The sequence below is a fragment of the Bactrocera dorsalis genome, chromosome 2 (assembly GCF_023373825.1).
Source record: "Bactrocera dorsalis isolate Fly_Bdor chromosome 2, ASM2337382v1, whole genome shotgun sequence".
NCBI lineage: Eukaryota > Metazoa > Arthropoda > Insecta > Diptera > Tephritidae > Bactrocera > Bactrocera dorsalis.
Window position 1 is genome coordinate 102,360,109 of NC_064304.1, and position 16,684 is coordinate 102,376,792.

At 33.0% G+C, this 16,684-nt stretch overlaps 5 protein-coding genes across 6 annotated transcripts; 2 read left to right on the top strand and 3 right to left on the bottom strand.

Moving 5' to 3' along the window:
• The first annotated feature begins 49 nt into the window (after positions 1 to 49).
• LOC105230458 (hypothetical protein) lies at positions 50 to 1,002 on the top strand. The gene is made up of 3 exons (XM_011211238.4): positions 50 to 411; positions 522 to 695; positions 783 to 1,002. The coding sequence occupies exons 1-3, from the start codon at positions 187 to 189 to the stop codon at positions 819 to 821; spliced, it is 438 nt and encodes a 145-aa protein (XP_011209540.2). The 5' UTR covers positions 50 to 186; the 3' UTR covers positions 822 to 1,002.
• LOC105230456 (S-adenosylmethionine mitochondrial carrier protein homolog) lies at positions 979 to 2,579 on the bottom strand. The gene is made up of 4 exons (XM_011211233.4): positions 2,298 to 2,579; positions 1,973 to 2,239; positions 1,486 to 1,904; positions 979 to 1,307 (listed from the first exon to the last, which is right to left on the bottom strand). The coding sequence occupies exons 1-4, from the start codon at positions 2,364 to 2,366 to the stop codon at positions 1,181 to 1,183; spliced, it is 882 nt and encodes a 293-aa protein (XP_011209535.2). The 5' UTR covers positions 2,367 to 2,579; the 3' UTR covers positions 979 to 1,180.
• Positions 2,580 to 3,790: 1,211 nt separating this feature from the next.
• LOC105230454 (protein krasavietz) lies at positions 3,791 to 11,299 on the bottom strand. Of its 2 annotated transcripts, none has more exons than XM_011211231.4 (10): positions 11,127 to 11,299; positions 9,288 to 9,359; positions 9,044 to 9,220; positions 8,874 to 8,974; positions 8,257 to 8,395; positions 7,640 to 7,805; positions 6,103 to 6,346; positions 5,564 to 5,783; positions 5,366 to 5,488; positions 3,791 to 5,060 (listed from the first exon to the last, which is right to left on the bottom strand). In XM_011211231.4, the coding sequence occupies exons 2-10, from the start codon at positions 9,346 to 9,348 to the stop codon at positions 5,014 to 5,016; spliced, it is 1,278 nt and encodes a 425-aa protein (XP_011209533.1). In that variant the 5' UTR covers positions 9,349 to 9,359; positions 11,127 to 11,299; the 3' UTR covers positions 3,791 to 5,013. The 2 variants fall into 2 exon arrangements, with proteins under 2 accessions (XP_011209533.1, XP_011209532.1); XM_011211230.4 differs by lacking the exon at positions 11,127 to 11,299 and adding an exon at positions 9,996 to 10,467.
• A 479-nt stretch (positions 11,300 to 11,778) lies between these two features.
• On the top strand, positions 11,779 to 12,500 carry LOC105230453 (28S ribosomal protein S18a, mitochondrial). Its single transcript, XM_011211229.3, has 2 exons — positions 11,779 to 11,962; positions 12,058 to 12,500. The coding sequence occupies exons 1-2, from the start codon at positions 11,863 to 11,865 to the stop codon at positions 12,426 to 12,428; spliced, it is 471 nt and encodes a 156-aa protein (XP_011209531.2). The 5' UTR covers positions 11,779 to 11,862; the 3' UTR covers positions 12,429 to 12,500.
• A 148-nt stretch (positions 12,501 to 12,648) lies between these two features.
• On the bottom strand, positions 12,649 to 15,771 carry LOC105230452 (pachytene checkpoint protein 2 homolog). Its single transcript, XM_011211228.4, has 4 exons — positions 15,612 to 15,771; positions 15,376 to 15,559; positions 14,936 to 15,142; positions 12,649 to 14,860 (listed from the first exon to the last, which is right to left on the bottom strand). Exons 1-4 carry the CDS (start codon positions 15,671 to 15,673, stop codon positions 14,039 to 14,041), a joined length of 1,275 nt encoding a protein of 424 aa, XP_011209530.2. The 5' UTR covers positions 15,674 to 15,771; the 3' UTR covers positions 12,649 to 14,038.
• Between the last annotated feature and the right edge of the window lie 913 nt (positions 15,772 to 16,684).

Consider the following 16,684-nt stretch of genomic DNA (forward strand, 5'->3'; position numbering starts at 1 on the left):
TGGCGTTGCCATATTACACATGCTTTTCTTTCAAAAGCAACCATGCGTTGTCTACTGCAGTAGTTGTCATTCAATAAATGTAAATAAATAAATTACGAGTGCATTCCAACCACTGATAGCATTATATTTACAATTTCTTTTGTTAATTTCACATAATAAATATTTGCAAACGTGACAACTTTTGAAATGATTCAATTCTCCACAACATATGCGACAGCAAAGGACGCACTGGAACAAAATATTAATTTCACTTTGCAACAAACGACACCTGCATCAGCAGTAACAACAACAACAATAAGCGAAATTACAGATGCAATTCCAACGGATACGGATATTGAACAAGATGATAGTGAACATTTTATTTTAATTCCCTTTGCCGTTCTTTTATTTATAGTAGCTTTATCAGCACTGGTAAGCAAATTAATTATGGCCATGCAGCATCTTAGTCTACACTCAATATACATATGTATGTATATACTACATCGATTTTTACTTATAATTTTTTTTTTTAATATGCTCAGGTATTCTTAATTGGAAGGAATCGTCGACGCCTCGCACAAACTTACTTTCGTCGAAGAAGTGAATATAGGTACAAATTCGAAGATGATTCCGATTCACAACTAGAGCGTGGGGACACTTATGACTTCGACGATCCAAGTGAATGCCTGCTGAAAGGAAAACTGCAAATCGATAATGTGTGTGAAATATAAAAAATAATCGGTTGAAGTATTTATATGTAATTAGTATGAATGAATCTGAACAATAATATCTTCCATTCTCAGAGTTACGACAGCACACTGCGGAAAGGAATTTGTACTTAAGAAATGGCAGCGAGATTGACGGCCTAAAGCGTCTGCCAGCTTGTCTTCTTTACTGCATGCAACGTTCTGTAATCGCTCACTAACACAATAGTGCATTTATAACGGTAAAGCAGTGAAATTGTCTTTTTCACATCTAAATACTCGAATTCAAACAACGTTATTAAAGCATGAATGTTGAAAATAGTCTATGTATTATCTTGTCTTAATAATTCATCAACAAACTTATTAAATATAAATGTTACATGTATTGTCTTATAACTAATCAAAGTTTGACTTTGAGTACGTATATTATGCATGCATATATTTTCCGGGTATACAAACAGTATACCGGCTGACAGAAGTTTTGCTGCATTTAAATGCTAAGCATTTACTTTATCCGATGCAGTATCAGCACCTAAAAGTCTTAAGGTTAGATCGTAGAATCCAAAGAAGAATGCACCGCCTAAAGTAATCCAAAGCACACGTGGAGTGAAACCAGCAAAGATTCTGCAACAAAAAATGAACTTTTAAGTAAGAAAACAACATGTATCACAAAGAAAACAAAAAAACAGATTATTTTAAAATAACCGTATCAGTGAGCAACGCATGTACACTTATACCAATGAACATTATTGAAAAGAAACAAAATTAATTTATGAATACATATTTGGTACTTTGTGCTTACCCCGAGATACCTCTTTCCCTATAAACTGACGTTAGCACAATGCGGGCATTCAACTTCTTCGTCGCTGTACCTTGCTCCGCGAGCATGATACGCGTTTTGGCAACATCAAGTGGTGTAGTTAAACCGGCTGCAATGCCACCCGCAACAGCGCCACATAATGCGACAGTGAATGGTGTTGATTCTATGCCAGTGACGTCCGTCCAATGTAGTTTAAAGTATTCCCAAAGCGGAAATTGTATTAAACTAAATGGTATTTCACGCATCACAGTAGTGCCATAGCCGCGATATAGACCACGACGTAAGCCCTCCGTTTTGTAGGCGCGCCAGAGTATTTGCAAAGCAGTTGTTCTTTGTGTATTGCCAATCGTTTGTCGTCGTTGTTTGGCGATTTCTATGGGTACACGAATAAGACATGCTAACTGTAATTTAAATAGTTCAAATATATACATGAATATTCCGTAACAGCCATTCACCACCTGCAACTTACAATTTCTGCACAAGAAGCGGACACCATATGTATATATGGCGAATTGATTGCACCAGTAGACGTGCTTAAATAGCGCTTGAAGCTATCATAACTGCAAAAGAATAATGCTGCTGTTGGTGCGCTGCCTGCAGCAGCCGGAGCTAATCCTTTATAAACACCACGAAACCCACCGGCACGTATGAAACCCAATTCGCTCTGCAAGCGTGTTTTAATTGTATCGATGGGGAAAAGTGCAATGTCCACAACAACACCGGCAACACCACCTGCCTTCAAGAGAAAAACAAAATCAAATTTGATTTTTTATTCAAAATGTGTTTGGCTTTACCACAAGTGAGTGCAGAAAAGTGTATGGCGTGTGATTCTGCGTCGCAGCAGTACTGCTATTCGCTTCCATAACTTATTTGCGTGCCAAATGATTCCAAGTTTTACAGAAGGTTTATTTCAGATGCTATTTTATTTATAGCATTATGGAACACAGTAATTCGAGTTTGTGTAATAAAAAAAACCCTGTTGGATTCGATTTGGTTAGCAGAATTTTATTGCGGTTGTAATGCCCCCATTAATCAGATGGCTATCAGCTGTTGACTTATCAGTACAGAGTGTATATGTTATATGATTATTTTAAGATTCATAGCTTAAGCACAATTCTCGTCGGTCAGCGGTTGACGGAACGACGAGCGGCGAACAGCTGATTTATTCCCGCCGTGAAATCCGGGCGAGTAAACACAACTGCAACGGAGACGGAAAATAGAAAAAAATAGAAGTAATTTGTCAGTATTTTTTTATTTATTGATAAGGAAATACACTTAAATTTTGCAAAATAATTTTGTGAATACGTAGATTTGTCAAATTGGCATAACTGATGGAAAAGAAACTCTGTAATCTTTGAACTGACGTAGAAAATAGAAATAAACTGTATTTTGACGCCGGAAAAATAGCCGCCATCAAAAATTCCGTTCACGCCGCAATTATGTGCCATTTCATGCAAATCAATGCGCTCGAATTTTACAGCGAGAACTAGGCAGCAGAGAACGTTTATTATAAATTATATTTATTATAATAAATGTTCTCTGTAGGCAGACCTATCCGTTGCCCGTCGCAATTGTGTTTAAGACATAAAGGTGTGTAAAAATAAGCATATTTATTTTAGGTGGCAAGTTTTTACATAGGCGCAACAAGTTGATGATTTCCGGATTATGGCTACCCGTATGATAGAATGAGCGAGCGATGTAATTCAAAAAAGATATACGGTTAACTTTCTCTGCACAGAGGCAAAATAAAGAAGTTTCAATAAAATAATTGTTTTTGAACGTTTATTTTGTATGACAGCGATATGATATAGTGATCCGATCCGAAAATTTTTCATATACATATGTACATACATTAAGGTTCTATTGGGCAATAACTTTGCTAAATTTTATGTAGATACTTCATCAAATAAAAGTTTAGCCTACAAGAACTTGAATTTGACCGATCAGTTCGTATGGTAGCCTATATGGTATGCTAAATATAGTGGGCCGGTTTGAGAAATGAGCGACTTCTCGTCAACGACGAGCTAATCTTTTCCCAGTTTTATGTTTAATGCAATGGTATACAGTACCTACTATACAGCTAGAGTACACCGAAATGACCTTTGTATGTTATCTGCTCAATCCATGTTCATATATATACTATACTTTACTGGATCACGCCTTCAGCATGATACCGGTACATAATTATTATATGAAACGATTAATACATTGATCTTGCAAAAATCTGATTCCAGGTACAAAAAAATAATCAAGTAACCTGCAAATAGAGGAAAATAACAAAGTCACATTTCTCCTTGTACACCGTAATTTTGTTATTTATTTGGAATATGTATGATATTTTTTTATTTTATGATAAAACACATTATTCTCCGTTTTCAATGTTATATAATTAACTATTATTTAATGTCATGTTCTTTTTTCTGTTCGGTTATTTTTTGCACATACATATATAGCATTCCGTTATATTTAGTTATTAATACGTATATTTTACAACTTTCTTGCTGCGCTTTTGCTTTTTTGTTTCTTGCTCTAAATTTGGCAATTTGATGGCCTTTCTTTTGTTATTTTATTACTCGGTTAGGTGTTTTGGCTGGTCGGGCGCTGTATACGCACACACACGCGCCTTTCAAGAAAAAAAAAAACATAATAAATATTAATCATACCCAACTTGTTAACTTTCATTAGGCCTGTTGTTTTACACTATTTTTTGCTGCACACCATTTGGCAATTAAGTTCAATTATACATAAGAGTATAAATAGAATCAAAAGCTACACGCACACACAAATACATGCACTTGCAAAAACGCACGCATTTGTTGTGCATCCAGCAATTTTACGCTTTCTACACCAAAATATATCACTGAATATTTTGTATGGTGTATTTTTACTTTTTAATTTGTTCGAATTGCATATTTTATTTGTTGACTGGTGTTTTCATTCAATTGCTTATGTTACGCTTCTTTTGGGGTTAGAGTTTTGAAAAATTATTGGAGTTTGGATGTCATCATTACATACAAAGGCTCAAGTATATATTGCAGTGTGTTGCTCTCTCAATATTTATAGTAATCTCTGGATATAACTTCTATATAGAAATGTTTTTGTTTTTTTTCTTTAATGTATAATATGGTATATTTTAATTGCTTGTTTTCATTTTTTGTATGTTCCAAACATAATTGTGTAAACATTTTTACTATGGTGTGAGAAATATGATCGATTTTATATTATGTTATGTAGGTATGTATCTCTATATATATATATTTGATGTTAGATGTGGTAGAATATATATAATGAATTCATTTTGTTATCTGCAAGTACTGATGTCATCGTCGCTAACGTACGTATTTGCTTTAAGAGCAGTTGACTTGGTGGATGTAGTTGCGTTGCATTATTTCATTACTTTTCTATCTTCAGCTTAATTAGTATTATTCTAAGGATAAACGATGTTCATGCAATCGGTTTTGCTGTTGTGTTCTACTCCCCTAACCAATCTAAAATGCCAGCATCATTATGTTATTCACCATTACTTTGTGCCTTTTGTTCATCTTCGGATTCAGATTCTGTTGAAATATACAAGATAATATATTGATATATTAATGACAAACAAAAATTTTGTAAAATATAGTCAGATAGTTAAATATTTTTTGTAAAATTAGTCAAATTTAGTTTGTAAAAGTCTTCATTGGCCTAATAAATCTATATTTTGCCAGGCAAACGCAGATTTCTAGGCAAGCAAAAACTTTCAATAGTTGCTTTAGCATTTTTTATTAGATGGATGTTTGATTTCACACTCAATACACACATTTTCGGCAATGCAATTTTTATATTAAATTTTTTTTTATAATTTTTCGAATTGTTTACTAACCTTCTTCTGCGGATTGCAGCCATTCGACAAACTTGCGCATTTGTTCGAGGAAGTGCATTTTGCCTTTGCTGGAGTGAGCATCTTTGTACCATCGGAGTATGCTCTCCTCTGATAATACTTCAGCTAAAGGAAGGAAATAAAATTTGAGATTATAATTAATATAAATTTCATAAATTAATACGAAAAATTGTCACTTACTTTTGTAGAATAGTAATATGATCTTTTGGAAGGCTTTCATGAAGTTCATATTTTCATAACAGAATTCCTGTACCTTCAATATCAGAGCCAACTCGGAGCGATCGGTCGAGGCAAAAGCCTGCAACAAGGGACAATAGGCTTTAAGGTGGCGCACTGCTTGATCGGTGACCAACTCCTCCTTCTTGTTCCATTCACCGAGCGACATTATAGTCGACCAAATCTGTAAAATGCAATGCAACGTTTTATAATAGCATCATACACCACTTGAAAATACATAACAAAATTATTAATAATAATAATTTAGTTGATTCAATTTTGTCATGTCTGTCTGTCAGTTCGTTTGTATATACGCGAAGCAACGGTACAATCTCCACAGAATTTTTTTTAGATCGGACGACTTAAGCATATACATAGCTGTCATACAAACTGACCCAGAAATATCGAGTCCTTGTATATAATTTTTTGTATTTGTGCATTAAAGCTTCGGTGCAACCGAAGTTAACATTTTTTCATGTGCTTTCTTTTTTTCTTGTACTTACAATGATTATAATCTCGTGATCGGGAATGTTGTTACGCAGTGCGAATTCTTTAATATCGGCTGTGATTTCTGAGTGTGCCTTCTCGTCATGTATATCATCGATTAGCGTTTGTTGCAGTTCACGCTTGGCCTCTTGACTGGCCTGAGCTTTGTGTAATTTTATAATTTCAGTTAATTCCTTTTCAAGAAAAACTTGTTTTAAATATTCTTCAGTACGTTTGTTTGGTGGGAAAAAGTCCATTAGTCTGGAAGAAAAAGGAAATAAGAATGGAAAATAATTATATAATTGTATAACAAAATTTAATAATTAGAATCTAGTTGATGTCTGCATTTATAACTTAATAATTAGCTGATTCAAAAAAAAAAAATGTTGCAAATCAAATTGAAACACGAGCACGCGTGTGGCGTTATCGCGAATGTAATAAAATTTACATTTTTCTCTCGGAAAGTTAATTAATAAAATTAATAGAGTGTATTAATTTCAACCTGAAACTTTCCGTTATATAACACTTTATTGAGTTTTGTTGCATGTAAGAGTAATTATTGGCCAATTTTTCTATCACAAAAAAGAAGTTTGGACACCCAATCACTTTTATATTGCTCTTGCACACTTATACCATGATATTGACGTACATAATGTCAACACATTTCTCAAAGGTGCGTATTATATGATATTTGAGCATATAACTGTAAAAATTTGCTGGTTTAAAAAGAAATTGTTGTAAATTAAATTGAAACACGAGCACGCGTGTGGCGTTATCGCGAATATAATGAAATTTACATTTTTCTCTTGGAGAGTTAATTAATAAAATTAATAGAGTGTATTAATTTCAACCTGAAACTTTCCATATTCTAAGCAGCACTTTAGTGATTGTTATTGTTATCGCTTGTCGAAGTAATTATTGGCCAATTTTTCTATAGTATTTAAGAAGTTTGGACACCCAATTACTTACACATTGATCTTGCACACTTGTACAATGAAATTGACATAACAAAGTTTTACTTCGCGTCAAGGCCATTCTCAAAGTGTGCGCATTCTATATTTATTTGCGAATAGTAAAACAATACTTTTGTAACCGAGAGCATTGTTAAAACGATTATTGGCCAATTTTTCTATCGCAAAAGAAGAAGTTTGGACACCCAATCGTTTTGATTTGCTCTTGCAAACTTGTACAATGAAATTGATATAACGATCATTTTTTAATCGAATCAAAGCCATTCTCAAAGTCTGCGGCATTATGTCAATAATAAAGTGTATATATATAGTATGATGATTACTTTTTGTTTTGTCAAAGCGATTATTGGCCAATTTTTCTATGGAATCAAGAAGTTTGGACACCCAATCGCTTTATTTTGCTCTTGCACACTTTGACAATGAAAATACGTTGGGAGTGCACGAGATTCACTGTGCAAAAAAGTGTGCGTATGTGAGCTGAGCTGTTTTATATGCTATGCGATGGATTTAAAATGAACATTTCAAATTATTTTTATTTATAGGTTAGGTAATTGTACAAATATATGTAATATAATTTACTTACTTGCTTTCAAGTCCACCCTTTTTAAGAGCTTGAACCAGATATGCAATGCCCTTCTCTTGTTTGAAAGCGACAAATACCTCGATAAGGAAGTCGAGAGCAATGCCATCTTTAATCAAATGCTCGTTGTTCAATACCAACAGCACGTTCGGGGGCACAGAACCATTAACTGCAATATTAAAGAATAAAAAAGTAAATAACAATCGTGTTAATTAACAAGAAATAAATAATAAAAAATATATATATTCAAAAAAACAATAAATAAGATAAAAAATAAATTAATTAAATTGTATATAAAAACAAAAACAAATAAAACAATAAAAATAATAATAACAAAAATTTTAATATAACAAAATTAATAATAGAAAAAGATAATAATATTAATATTAATACAAAAAAAAAATATAAAATAATATTTCACTGTTATTGGGTTTGTGTCTTTTGCATTTGAGATTAATCCAAAAGTCAGTACGCCAAAAATATTTAATATTCCAACTATTTAATAGCTGTCGCATTGGGTACGTGCTGCACCAACTGCTTAAACCAAATTTGGATAGTTGGAATTCAATAAAAATGTTGACAACTATTAAAAAAATAAAAATAAAAAAAGTGGTACTAACCTAACCAGAGCGCTGTCATACGCGCAAGTTTGGTACGTTCACTCGGTGTAAAACCTTTAATAAAGACTAACACCTTCTTCATTTCCTCTTCGAACATCTTCTCCAAGAACCTATATCGGCGCATGAGCTTGACGAATACCTGCAACCACAAAGAGAAAGTAAATATTAGTACGAGAAAAAATAAAGTCAATTTTTTGAAATCAAAATTAGCAACTGTCGCAACATAAGAAATCTTCGATTTGCACTTTTGTGACGCATTACAAAGACAAGTAAAATGTTACGTTTACTATTGCATACATTCGACACCTTTCGCCGCAACGTGGAGCAATCAAATAATTGCCAGTCGGCGAATGGCTCTAATTGTATGCAAAGTTTCTTAAATAACATCAATTAATTCTGAAGAGAATATTGTCGCAACATAAGAAATCTTCGATTTGCACTTTGTGAAACATATCAAAGACAAGTAAAAATGTTACGTTTATTGTAGCATACATTCGACACCTTCCGCCGCAACATGGAGCAATCAAATAATTACCAGTCGGCGGATGGCTCTAATTGTATGCAAACTAAAACATTTTTTTTTTTTGCAAAAAGACAAAAAAATCACATATTCGTACCTGCTCATGATTACGCATCGTCTCAATGTCTTCGCTTGCTTCGAATATGCAATATGTTGTGCGGGGCTTCTCGCCATCCTGAGAGATTGATCCTCCCGGAACTGAAAATAATGCAATGCAAGAAATGAGTATACGGACACGTGTTTTTATTAACAAAAAAGTTAACACACCTAAGAGACCACCGGCTATTAATATATCAAATAGTACTTCGCCGTAGCGACGATAATCAAGTTTGTTACCAGCGCTGTCTAGATATTTAAAGATTTGTTCCAAGTCACCTTCAGTTTTTTCAAGACCAGCAATGACCGCATCACGGAATCCCGTTGGGTCATATTTCTCTCTTTCATCTATGTAAGCAAAATTAAAAAAAAAAAATAAAATAAAAAAAATTTACAATTTTTTGATAAATCTTACCTCTTTTTCTGGTCTTGATGCGCTGACCTGATAGTACTGGTCTTTCAATTTTTTGACTCATACAATAAATTGCTGCAAAATAAAGATAAGGAAACAATCAAGCAATGTAATTTATTTATTCCAAAAATAATAAAGAAACATAATATTGATACAATAAATTCTTTAAAATGTTTATATTAAACACAGATTATTTATTACTGCCTTTTTAAACATTTGACCTCGACAATGTTGTTAGTTACTTTACAAATCTCGCTTGCCGCCATTATTACACTTCCACATGGTCAAACGGAAATGTCATGTCTCAAATAAAAAGTGAAAGCGTTAATGAATACATATTTACATGTATATATATATGTATGGCTAGCTTTTATAGATAGATATATATTTATAAAGCCATTATCTACTACCTAATTCCTTACAGTTGCAAGTACATCTAACCTCACTTTCTAATGAATTGACATTCTGATCACTTTGTTCTACCAGCTTTGTGCAAACGTGTATAAATTTAGTTTAAGATCGCTAATTAATGAGGAATCTCCAAACTAATTAAGGTCAAATGTAACTAAATATGTCAAATTTGATCATAAAATTTGAGTTTATTAATTAAAAAAAAAAATAGCATTTTGGTCAAACAGCTTAATAATTTCAAGTAGCAGGAATTTGCTTTACGATCAAATTGTATAAAATACTTTTTTTTAATAAACTTACAGGTTTCAGCTGTTGTAAAAAAAAACGAATTTCTGCTCGACGAACTTCCGTTAATATTTCACCTCACGCAATTACCAGATAATAATTTCCTTTGTTCGTTTTAGAAACTTGTAGAAATCTCAATCCAGCGGATTCGTTCACTAATCAACTTCAAAGGTCTTCTACTTATTGCTACCTCCGTTTTCTTTCCTTTTCTTCTCGTCAATTCTTCTTTATGTCCGTCTCTTCATTAACTCAACGAAATTGACACGCACGCACGCAAGATTTCTTTATCTTTCCTAGTCTTTAATTAAATATTCCTATTTTACCTTTATCACAATGAGTTACTTTCTTTAAATATTAAAAGTAAATTAAATATACTTTAAATACTATGTGTAGATGTAAAAAATAAGTATAAAAAAAACTTTAATGTGGCGAAATGTGCGCCGAAAAGTTAGAATCACACGTCTATCGCCGAACGGTATTAACGAAGTGAATGAAGCGAAAAGACGATGATAACACAAAGGTAATTTGGACTGACATTTTACAGCGTTGCCATAGTGGTTTATTAAAAAAAAGATACCGAAAAGAGTTTACCAGAACTTAACTGACAGATATTTGCTACCTAGACAATGAGAAAATGGCTTGAAATCCTTAATTGCACTTTTAACTCAGTGCACACAATAAAAATAAACTTTTTTCTTCAATTCTATGGCAGCTTTCACCGTTTTCAAAAATGTACCGATTGCTATCGGGCACGGCCGCCATTTTCACTTCGGTATTACAACTTTGCATATGAATTGCACGGGTTTGTGTGGGTAGCGAAACGTGATGACCTTTAGCGCCAGCTTGTCTGCGGCCCACCATTTTCTACCTCTTCACAACGACCTCATTTGACAAATTACTTAAAATATTATTATTAGTAACTAATGACTCAACCTCTTAATTGCATTTATAAACAAATTAGCCAACTCTTTGGGGTATGTAAATATTTCTAGCAATACAATAAACGTCCATCTTGGATGAATCAGCTCGCACTTTATCACCAGTTGAGTAATTTTATACCAAATTTTTATCTTTCATTTATAGTATTTCGGGAGTCATAATTAAAAAACAATATTAGTATTTACAAACTTTTCCTTGAATACTTACGATTAAAACAAAAAAAAATTTAGCTCGGCCGAGAAATGTATTAAAACTTTGCCTGGATTATTAACACACACCACTACTTTGGTTTAATGCAGAACGGGAAGTAAAAATTCACGAAAAAATTTTTAACGTTTTGGTTCGACTGCGTACGGGAAAAGACGATTACAAGCTCGTTGCAATTGGCTTTAAATGACAGCTGTATGAAAGAGATGGCAGTATGCTATTATTGGCGCTGGCGAACCGTTTCATAAATACAAAAGGATTGCCAAGTCTAACTTAACCATATTAAATATTGTTAAGAAAGAATTTTAACATAAAAAATATCTTGATTTTTTATTACAAAATCGTTAATATAAGACTCCAAAATATTAGTTGTTATATTTCTATTTATTCTGCTCATCACCAGAAGTGCAGTTTTATTAGTTTGTGCACGAAATTGGTTACATAAATACTAAAAGAAAATGTATTCAATAAATCTTATTTCCACATGGTGTCTATAAAAAACATTTCTTTATAATGATTGCCCTTGATATTGTTTTTTTTATATAAATGAATACAATTAAAAAGATATAAAATTTAGTATTTTGTATATTTGTAGTATTTGGCGTATTTTGCATCAATTTCACAAATTCATTGTGAACAGTTTCCCAATTGTGAACTGTAAAATATTGTAGACAATTTCTTTCCCAATCATCTGTTTTTGTAAATAAAGTAGAATTAATAAATTTGTGTATGAAAAATGTCTAATTTATTACGATGTGTCGCTCGAACCATATGCCGAAATCCTGTACAAATTAACCGAAGTATAACAACTACTTCCACTGTTTTGGTTAAAGAAAGTTAGTATGGAAATTACAAATTTGTCAATTACCGCTCTGCAATTGTTTCATAACCTTACAATGCATTACTAAATAACTATGTATATTATTTGCAGTTCATGAAAAAGTGGAGAAAAATGCACTTATCCTAGAGGCAGCACAAGTTCCATCGCCGCGTGCTGATCGTATGCTGAATGAAGCATGCGGCACGCGTTTCTGTCCGGAATGCACATTAGGCCTAGACATTAAACATACAGATGTGCTGATACTGTCTCAATACGTGCGTTCTGATGGTTGCATGTTACCACGGCGTATAACAGGATTATGTCATAGGCAACAAAAACGTATCGGTACATTAGTAACTATGGCTCAGAAGGCCGGTTTGATGCCAAATTTAGCGCCGGCATGGAGTAAAAAGGATCCAAAGAAACGCTTTGGTTGGAGGAAGTTTAATAAATATTACCTTGAAGAGACGATAAAATACTAAAATTGGGTATAAATGGAAGTTTAATGTTATTAATTACATATTTACATAATATAAAATTTTGTTAAACGAAAATTATTGTTTCTTTTCGGAAGTACGCATAAAATACGTATTTATATAATATTTATGTAAAAAAGTGCATACATATGTATAATGTGACACTGTTCTTCAGATCAGTATGCAAGTGTTTATATGTTTGTTTGCAGTGATAAGCCGCATTCTTCAATATTGATTTAAGAACAAAATATTTCCTCTATTCATTCAATAAGCTTTAAGTTATTTCTTAAAATTAAATTATGCTTTCATTTTGATTTACTCTAATTTAAGATATCTCATAAGCCATTTAACGACTTCCAGTGAACCGTTTTTCGTATGTTCACATGTAGTTGTATAAATACATATATTAGAACAGTGCTAGTTTCATTTCGCTCTTGATCGCCATATATATTATATTCGTTTCCCTCATTTAATGACATACATTTGAATTTTACAGTTAATTGCGGTTCTTACTTCACCGCCATTTCCTTCCAAAAACTATTCACCGACATTTTTTTTTCAGTTTCCTCTTTCCTTTTCCGTGTACGCGCGTGTAGAAAAATCTGATCGGTAAAAATTAGTATAATGTAAGCATTTTTTAACTGAAATTAAGTGCAGTGCAATTTATGTTCGTTATTTGTATATAGCCATCGACGCGAAAATATACATAAGTAAATGGATAACTCATAAAGTAAAATTTGTCCGAATATAAGATGGTGTCTTTTAAATTAGTAATGTCATTACAAAACTCGCTTACTTGTATAAACTTTGCCATGCTGCAACCAGCATTTTATATTTAGTTGCAAACGACTTGGTCATGCATATGTACATACTTAAGTAGGGTTTTGAATATATGAAGTTTATGTACAATAGATATGCAACCGAAAGGGTTGAGGCTTGCTGTATAGCCTTCACGCTAAAAGTGCTTCCTTTATTATTTTTAAGGTTAAATTGAAAATTCGCTTAATATACATACATCCATACATAATTTGATATAATAATTTGTGGGCACAATTTAATATTATACAAACAAGTAACTAATATAAATAGTAACGCCATCAAATAACATTTTCAAACACACAAATTAATTTAACTAGTGCGGAAAATATCGGTTTAAAAGGCCTAATTACGGCAATGGCTTAACTTTTTAAAGCGAGCCTCGTAAATTGTTGTTAATAATCCTCAATGATGGACATAAAATTTCGGATTTTACCTTGCTATAGTGTTATCATTTTTACATACATATGTATATGAAAGTGGTTTATTTATAATACGACTGAGTTCTCTTCAAATAAAAGGTATTTTCCACTGAATGCTAGAATTTTTTTAAGTGGTAAGTGTAAAACAACTTATATATTTTAATGAAACTCGCTCTTTAAAATTTCAATGTCAACACGATACTTTAATTTAACATTTAACTTGCCAATATTGATCATATTTCAAACCTTCTTTCACCTATTTATTATAAGGAAATTATAGATTCAAATCTTTTAAAACAATATGACTTAAATTTAATTTATGTATATATAATGCACAAAATACGTGATACTCTGATTTTTTTTAAATAATTATTTAACTTAAGTTTTTATTTGCTTCTGATCTTCATGATGCTGCTCAAGTGCAGCTAACATAGCATCCAAAAAATCACTTAGTTCAATCTTTCGATTCATATCAAAATCTGAACTGGCCGTGTGCACTGCATGCGCCAGAAATGGAAGTTTACGCAAAGCGCGACCGCTTAAGCCAATACTTCGTTCTGCCAACGCCGTTAACAATCCTTCATGCCGATCAGTCTCTTTTAATGATTGTTCATTTATTATTCCTATACGCATCATTTCTTCCAACATCTTTTCGTAAATACATTTTATGGCCGCGACATTTGGTAAACCAATAAACTGTTTGATATCAGCACGATCCAAAAAAGCCAAATCTATGGTGTCAGCTAAATTTGATGTTGCTAGTATCAAAACATTCGGATGCTCTTTAATTGCATCCAGCTGTGTTAGCAAGGCGTTAACCACACGCATCGCATCTTTTGGCTCTTGCCCAGACATGCAGTCACGTGCATATGCCATCGATTCTACCTCATCGATTAGCACACATACCAGATTATGTGGATCCATAACTATTTCGCGTATTTTCGCAAAAAGGCGCATTACCAGTTTGCCGCTTTCCGAAAACCATTTCGAAAATAGACTGTGACTATTGATTTCAATTAAGTGTGTGTGGCGATAAGTGCGACGTACACGAATGGCTAGCTTTTGTGCTAAAGCTTTACATAAGCTGGTCTTACCCGTACCGGGAGGACCGTGTAATAGTAATAAACGATTGCAGGAAATTATGTGCGGATTTACGTTGTGTTGAGAGAATGTTAGTGCCGAAAGTGCGAATTTAACCAGCTGCGAAGTAAAAAGTTAACATTACAAAACTGTCTGTTTAGCGATTAAAAAAACTTAGGGTCTAGAGATACAAACTTTTTCTTTCAAACCCTCTTCATAAATTAAATTCTCCCATAAATGCAAAAAGCTGCTGGAGGGTAACAACCAATGACTGGATGCAGGGACTGCATCGCCATCGGCGCCATCGCCTGTCTCAATATCAAACGTCTCCAATTCCATTACCCGTCTTTGTGGGCTAAAGAAATGCAAAATTAAATTTTGCAAATCCGTTTCGGTGAGTAACTGCAAAGATAATAAAATGTGTGTCACTTTTTATAGTTTTGCAACATATTGCCAAAGAGCATAATATTTTTGTTCACCTAAAACTAATCGAGATAGATATAGTGTTATATATATATAAATAGCCTGGCTTTGATTGTTGCAAATTGCAAGAGTATTAAATTTTCGGTCCTTCCTTAATACTTATATATTAAACTATTATTGCAAAGTATATTTAAAACTTAGTTTTATTGTACCTCTCCACTGCGTTTGGCCTCACATTCCACAAGTATGCACTCAACCAATCTCAGATCTTCCAGCGTGCTATTTTTCGCTATAATTGTCTCATCAATTTTTAGCGACTGTCCCAGCGGCACGTTCGCCAAAGCAATGTACTCACGCACAGGTGCATCAAGCAGCTTTTCCAATGCCTCTATGCGGCTGTAAAAATATTTTGGTTAGAACTTCACACATTTATAGCGCGTAAACTTACTTTTCAGTTGGCTTAAGACATATTTCTATATGTACACTATGTTTTGCACTTAAAAAATTCATATTTGACGTTTAAATTTTTTTTTAAATATTTTGCAAATGCGGCAGACAAGTTTAGTATTTGTGCTGCTTCTTATATGCCATAAACGAAATATTTTGTTCACAATAGAATTCAAAAATTGCAAAAATAGTTGCCATATTAGAGCATCTCAAAGAAAAAAATGTAGATAATTTCGATACAGTTGTAAAATTATTTGGTTAAGCAGGATATACACTTGCAGACATGTCTGTGCTTTTTTATCTTTTTATGTCTGTGCTACATGTCAAGTATTGCATACTGTCGCATCGTGTATAGGCAGGTATGCATAACAAATTCTAGGTATGCATACAAGTATGAACAATTGAAATCTTTAAATTTTTCTGCTAGTTGTTTCGACAGGAAGCAACGTGTTTTGTGCGGTATGCAGACCGATCTCGTACTTGTTTAAAATTTTATATTGAAAGGTTGTGCGCGCATCACAATGGCTATTATAGAAATAAGAACACCTTGAACAAGCAAAAAAAAAAAAATTAAAACCTATACGCGATGATGCTGACAAATTTGGTGAATCATGGACAGTTTTATTTAAGAAATTATCTGCGGAGCAGCAAATATACGCTAAACGAGCTATAGACGAGATATTGGTACATGGGTAGTAGGGAAACCTACATTTGAATTCCATTCAAATAAATGTAGTGCAAAGAGATCCAAGAACATTCACAATATCTCGTGTTTCGACTCCATACACCTCTTCAGGATCCACAACAGATGTTTATCTAACTGACATAACTCCAGCGCCACAAATACTTGTACCAAGAAGGAATGTGAACCGAATTGATTATTCTCAATCAGTGTTTGAGCAATTAGCTGAGCATAGTAGTATAAACTCCTCAGCTCGACCTTTTAATGAACTTTTTAGAGACTCCCAGTATTAATAAATTTAATTTAAATGTATTTGGATTTTTTTTTTTTAATTTATAGTTAGTTGTAAGCCTTATCAATGAATAATATTAAATAAAAAATGAAATACCTGA

Bases quoted from the DNA above. Each gene is read 5' to 3' on its own strand.
- LOC105230453 (XM_011211229.3), top strand. From the start codon at position 11,863: ATGTCTAATTTATTACGATGTGTCGCTCGAACCATATGCCGAAATCCT. The intron at 11,963-12,057 runs GTTAGTATGGAA...TATTATTTGCAG, and splicing joins CACTGTTTTGGTTAAAGAAA to TTCATGAAAAAGTGGAGAAA.
- LOC105230458 (XM_011211238.4), top strand. From the start codon at position 187: ATGATTCAATTCTCCACAACATATGCGACAGCAAAGGACGCACTGGAA. The intron at 412-521 runs GTAAGCAAATTA...TAATATGCTCAG, and splicing joins TAGTAGCTTTATCAGCACTG to GTATTCTTAATTGGAAGGAA. The intron at 696-782 runs GTGTGTGAAATA...TTCCATTCTCAG, and splicing joins GAAAACTGCAAATCGATAAT to AGTTACGACAGCACACTGCG.
- LOC105230452 (XM_011211228.4), bottom strand. From the start codon at position 15,673: ATGAATTTTTTAAGTGCAAAACATAGTGTACATATAGAAATATGTCTT. The intron at 15,560-15,611 runs GTAAGTTTACGC...ATATTTTTACAG, and splicing joins TGTCTTAAGCCAACTGAAAA to CCGCATAGAGGCATTGGAAA. The intron at 15,143-15,375 runs GTACAATAAAAC...TTATCTTTGCAG, and splicing joins AGGCCAAACGCAGTGGAGAG to TTACTCACCGAAACGGATTT.
- LOC105230456 (XM_011211233.4), bottom strand. From the start codon at position 2,366: ATGGAAGCGAATAGCAGTACTGCTGCGACGCAGAATCACACGCCATAC. The intron at 1,905-1,972 runs GTAAGTTGCAGG...TTTAAATTACAG, and splicing joins CCGCTTCTTGTGCAGAAATT to TTAGCATGTCTTATTCGTGT. The intron at 1,308-1,485 runs GTAAGCACAAAG...TTTTTGTTGCAG, and splicing joins AGGGAAAGAGGTATCTCGGG to AATCTTTGCTGGTTTCACTC.
- LOC105230454 (XM_011211231.4), bottom strand. From the start codon at position 9,348: ATGAGTCAAAAAATTGAAAGACCAGTACTATCAGGTCAGCGCATCAAG. The intron at 7,806-8,256 runs GTTAGTACCACT...TTAATATTGCAG, and splicing joins TATGACAGCGCTCTGGTTAG to TTAATGGTTCTGTGCCCCCG. The intron at 5,061-5,365 runs GTTAGTAAACAA...ATATTTCAACAG, and splicing joins GCTGCAATCCGCAGAAGAAG to AATCTGAATCCGAAGATGAA.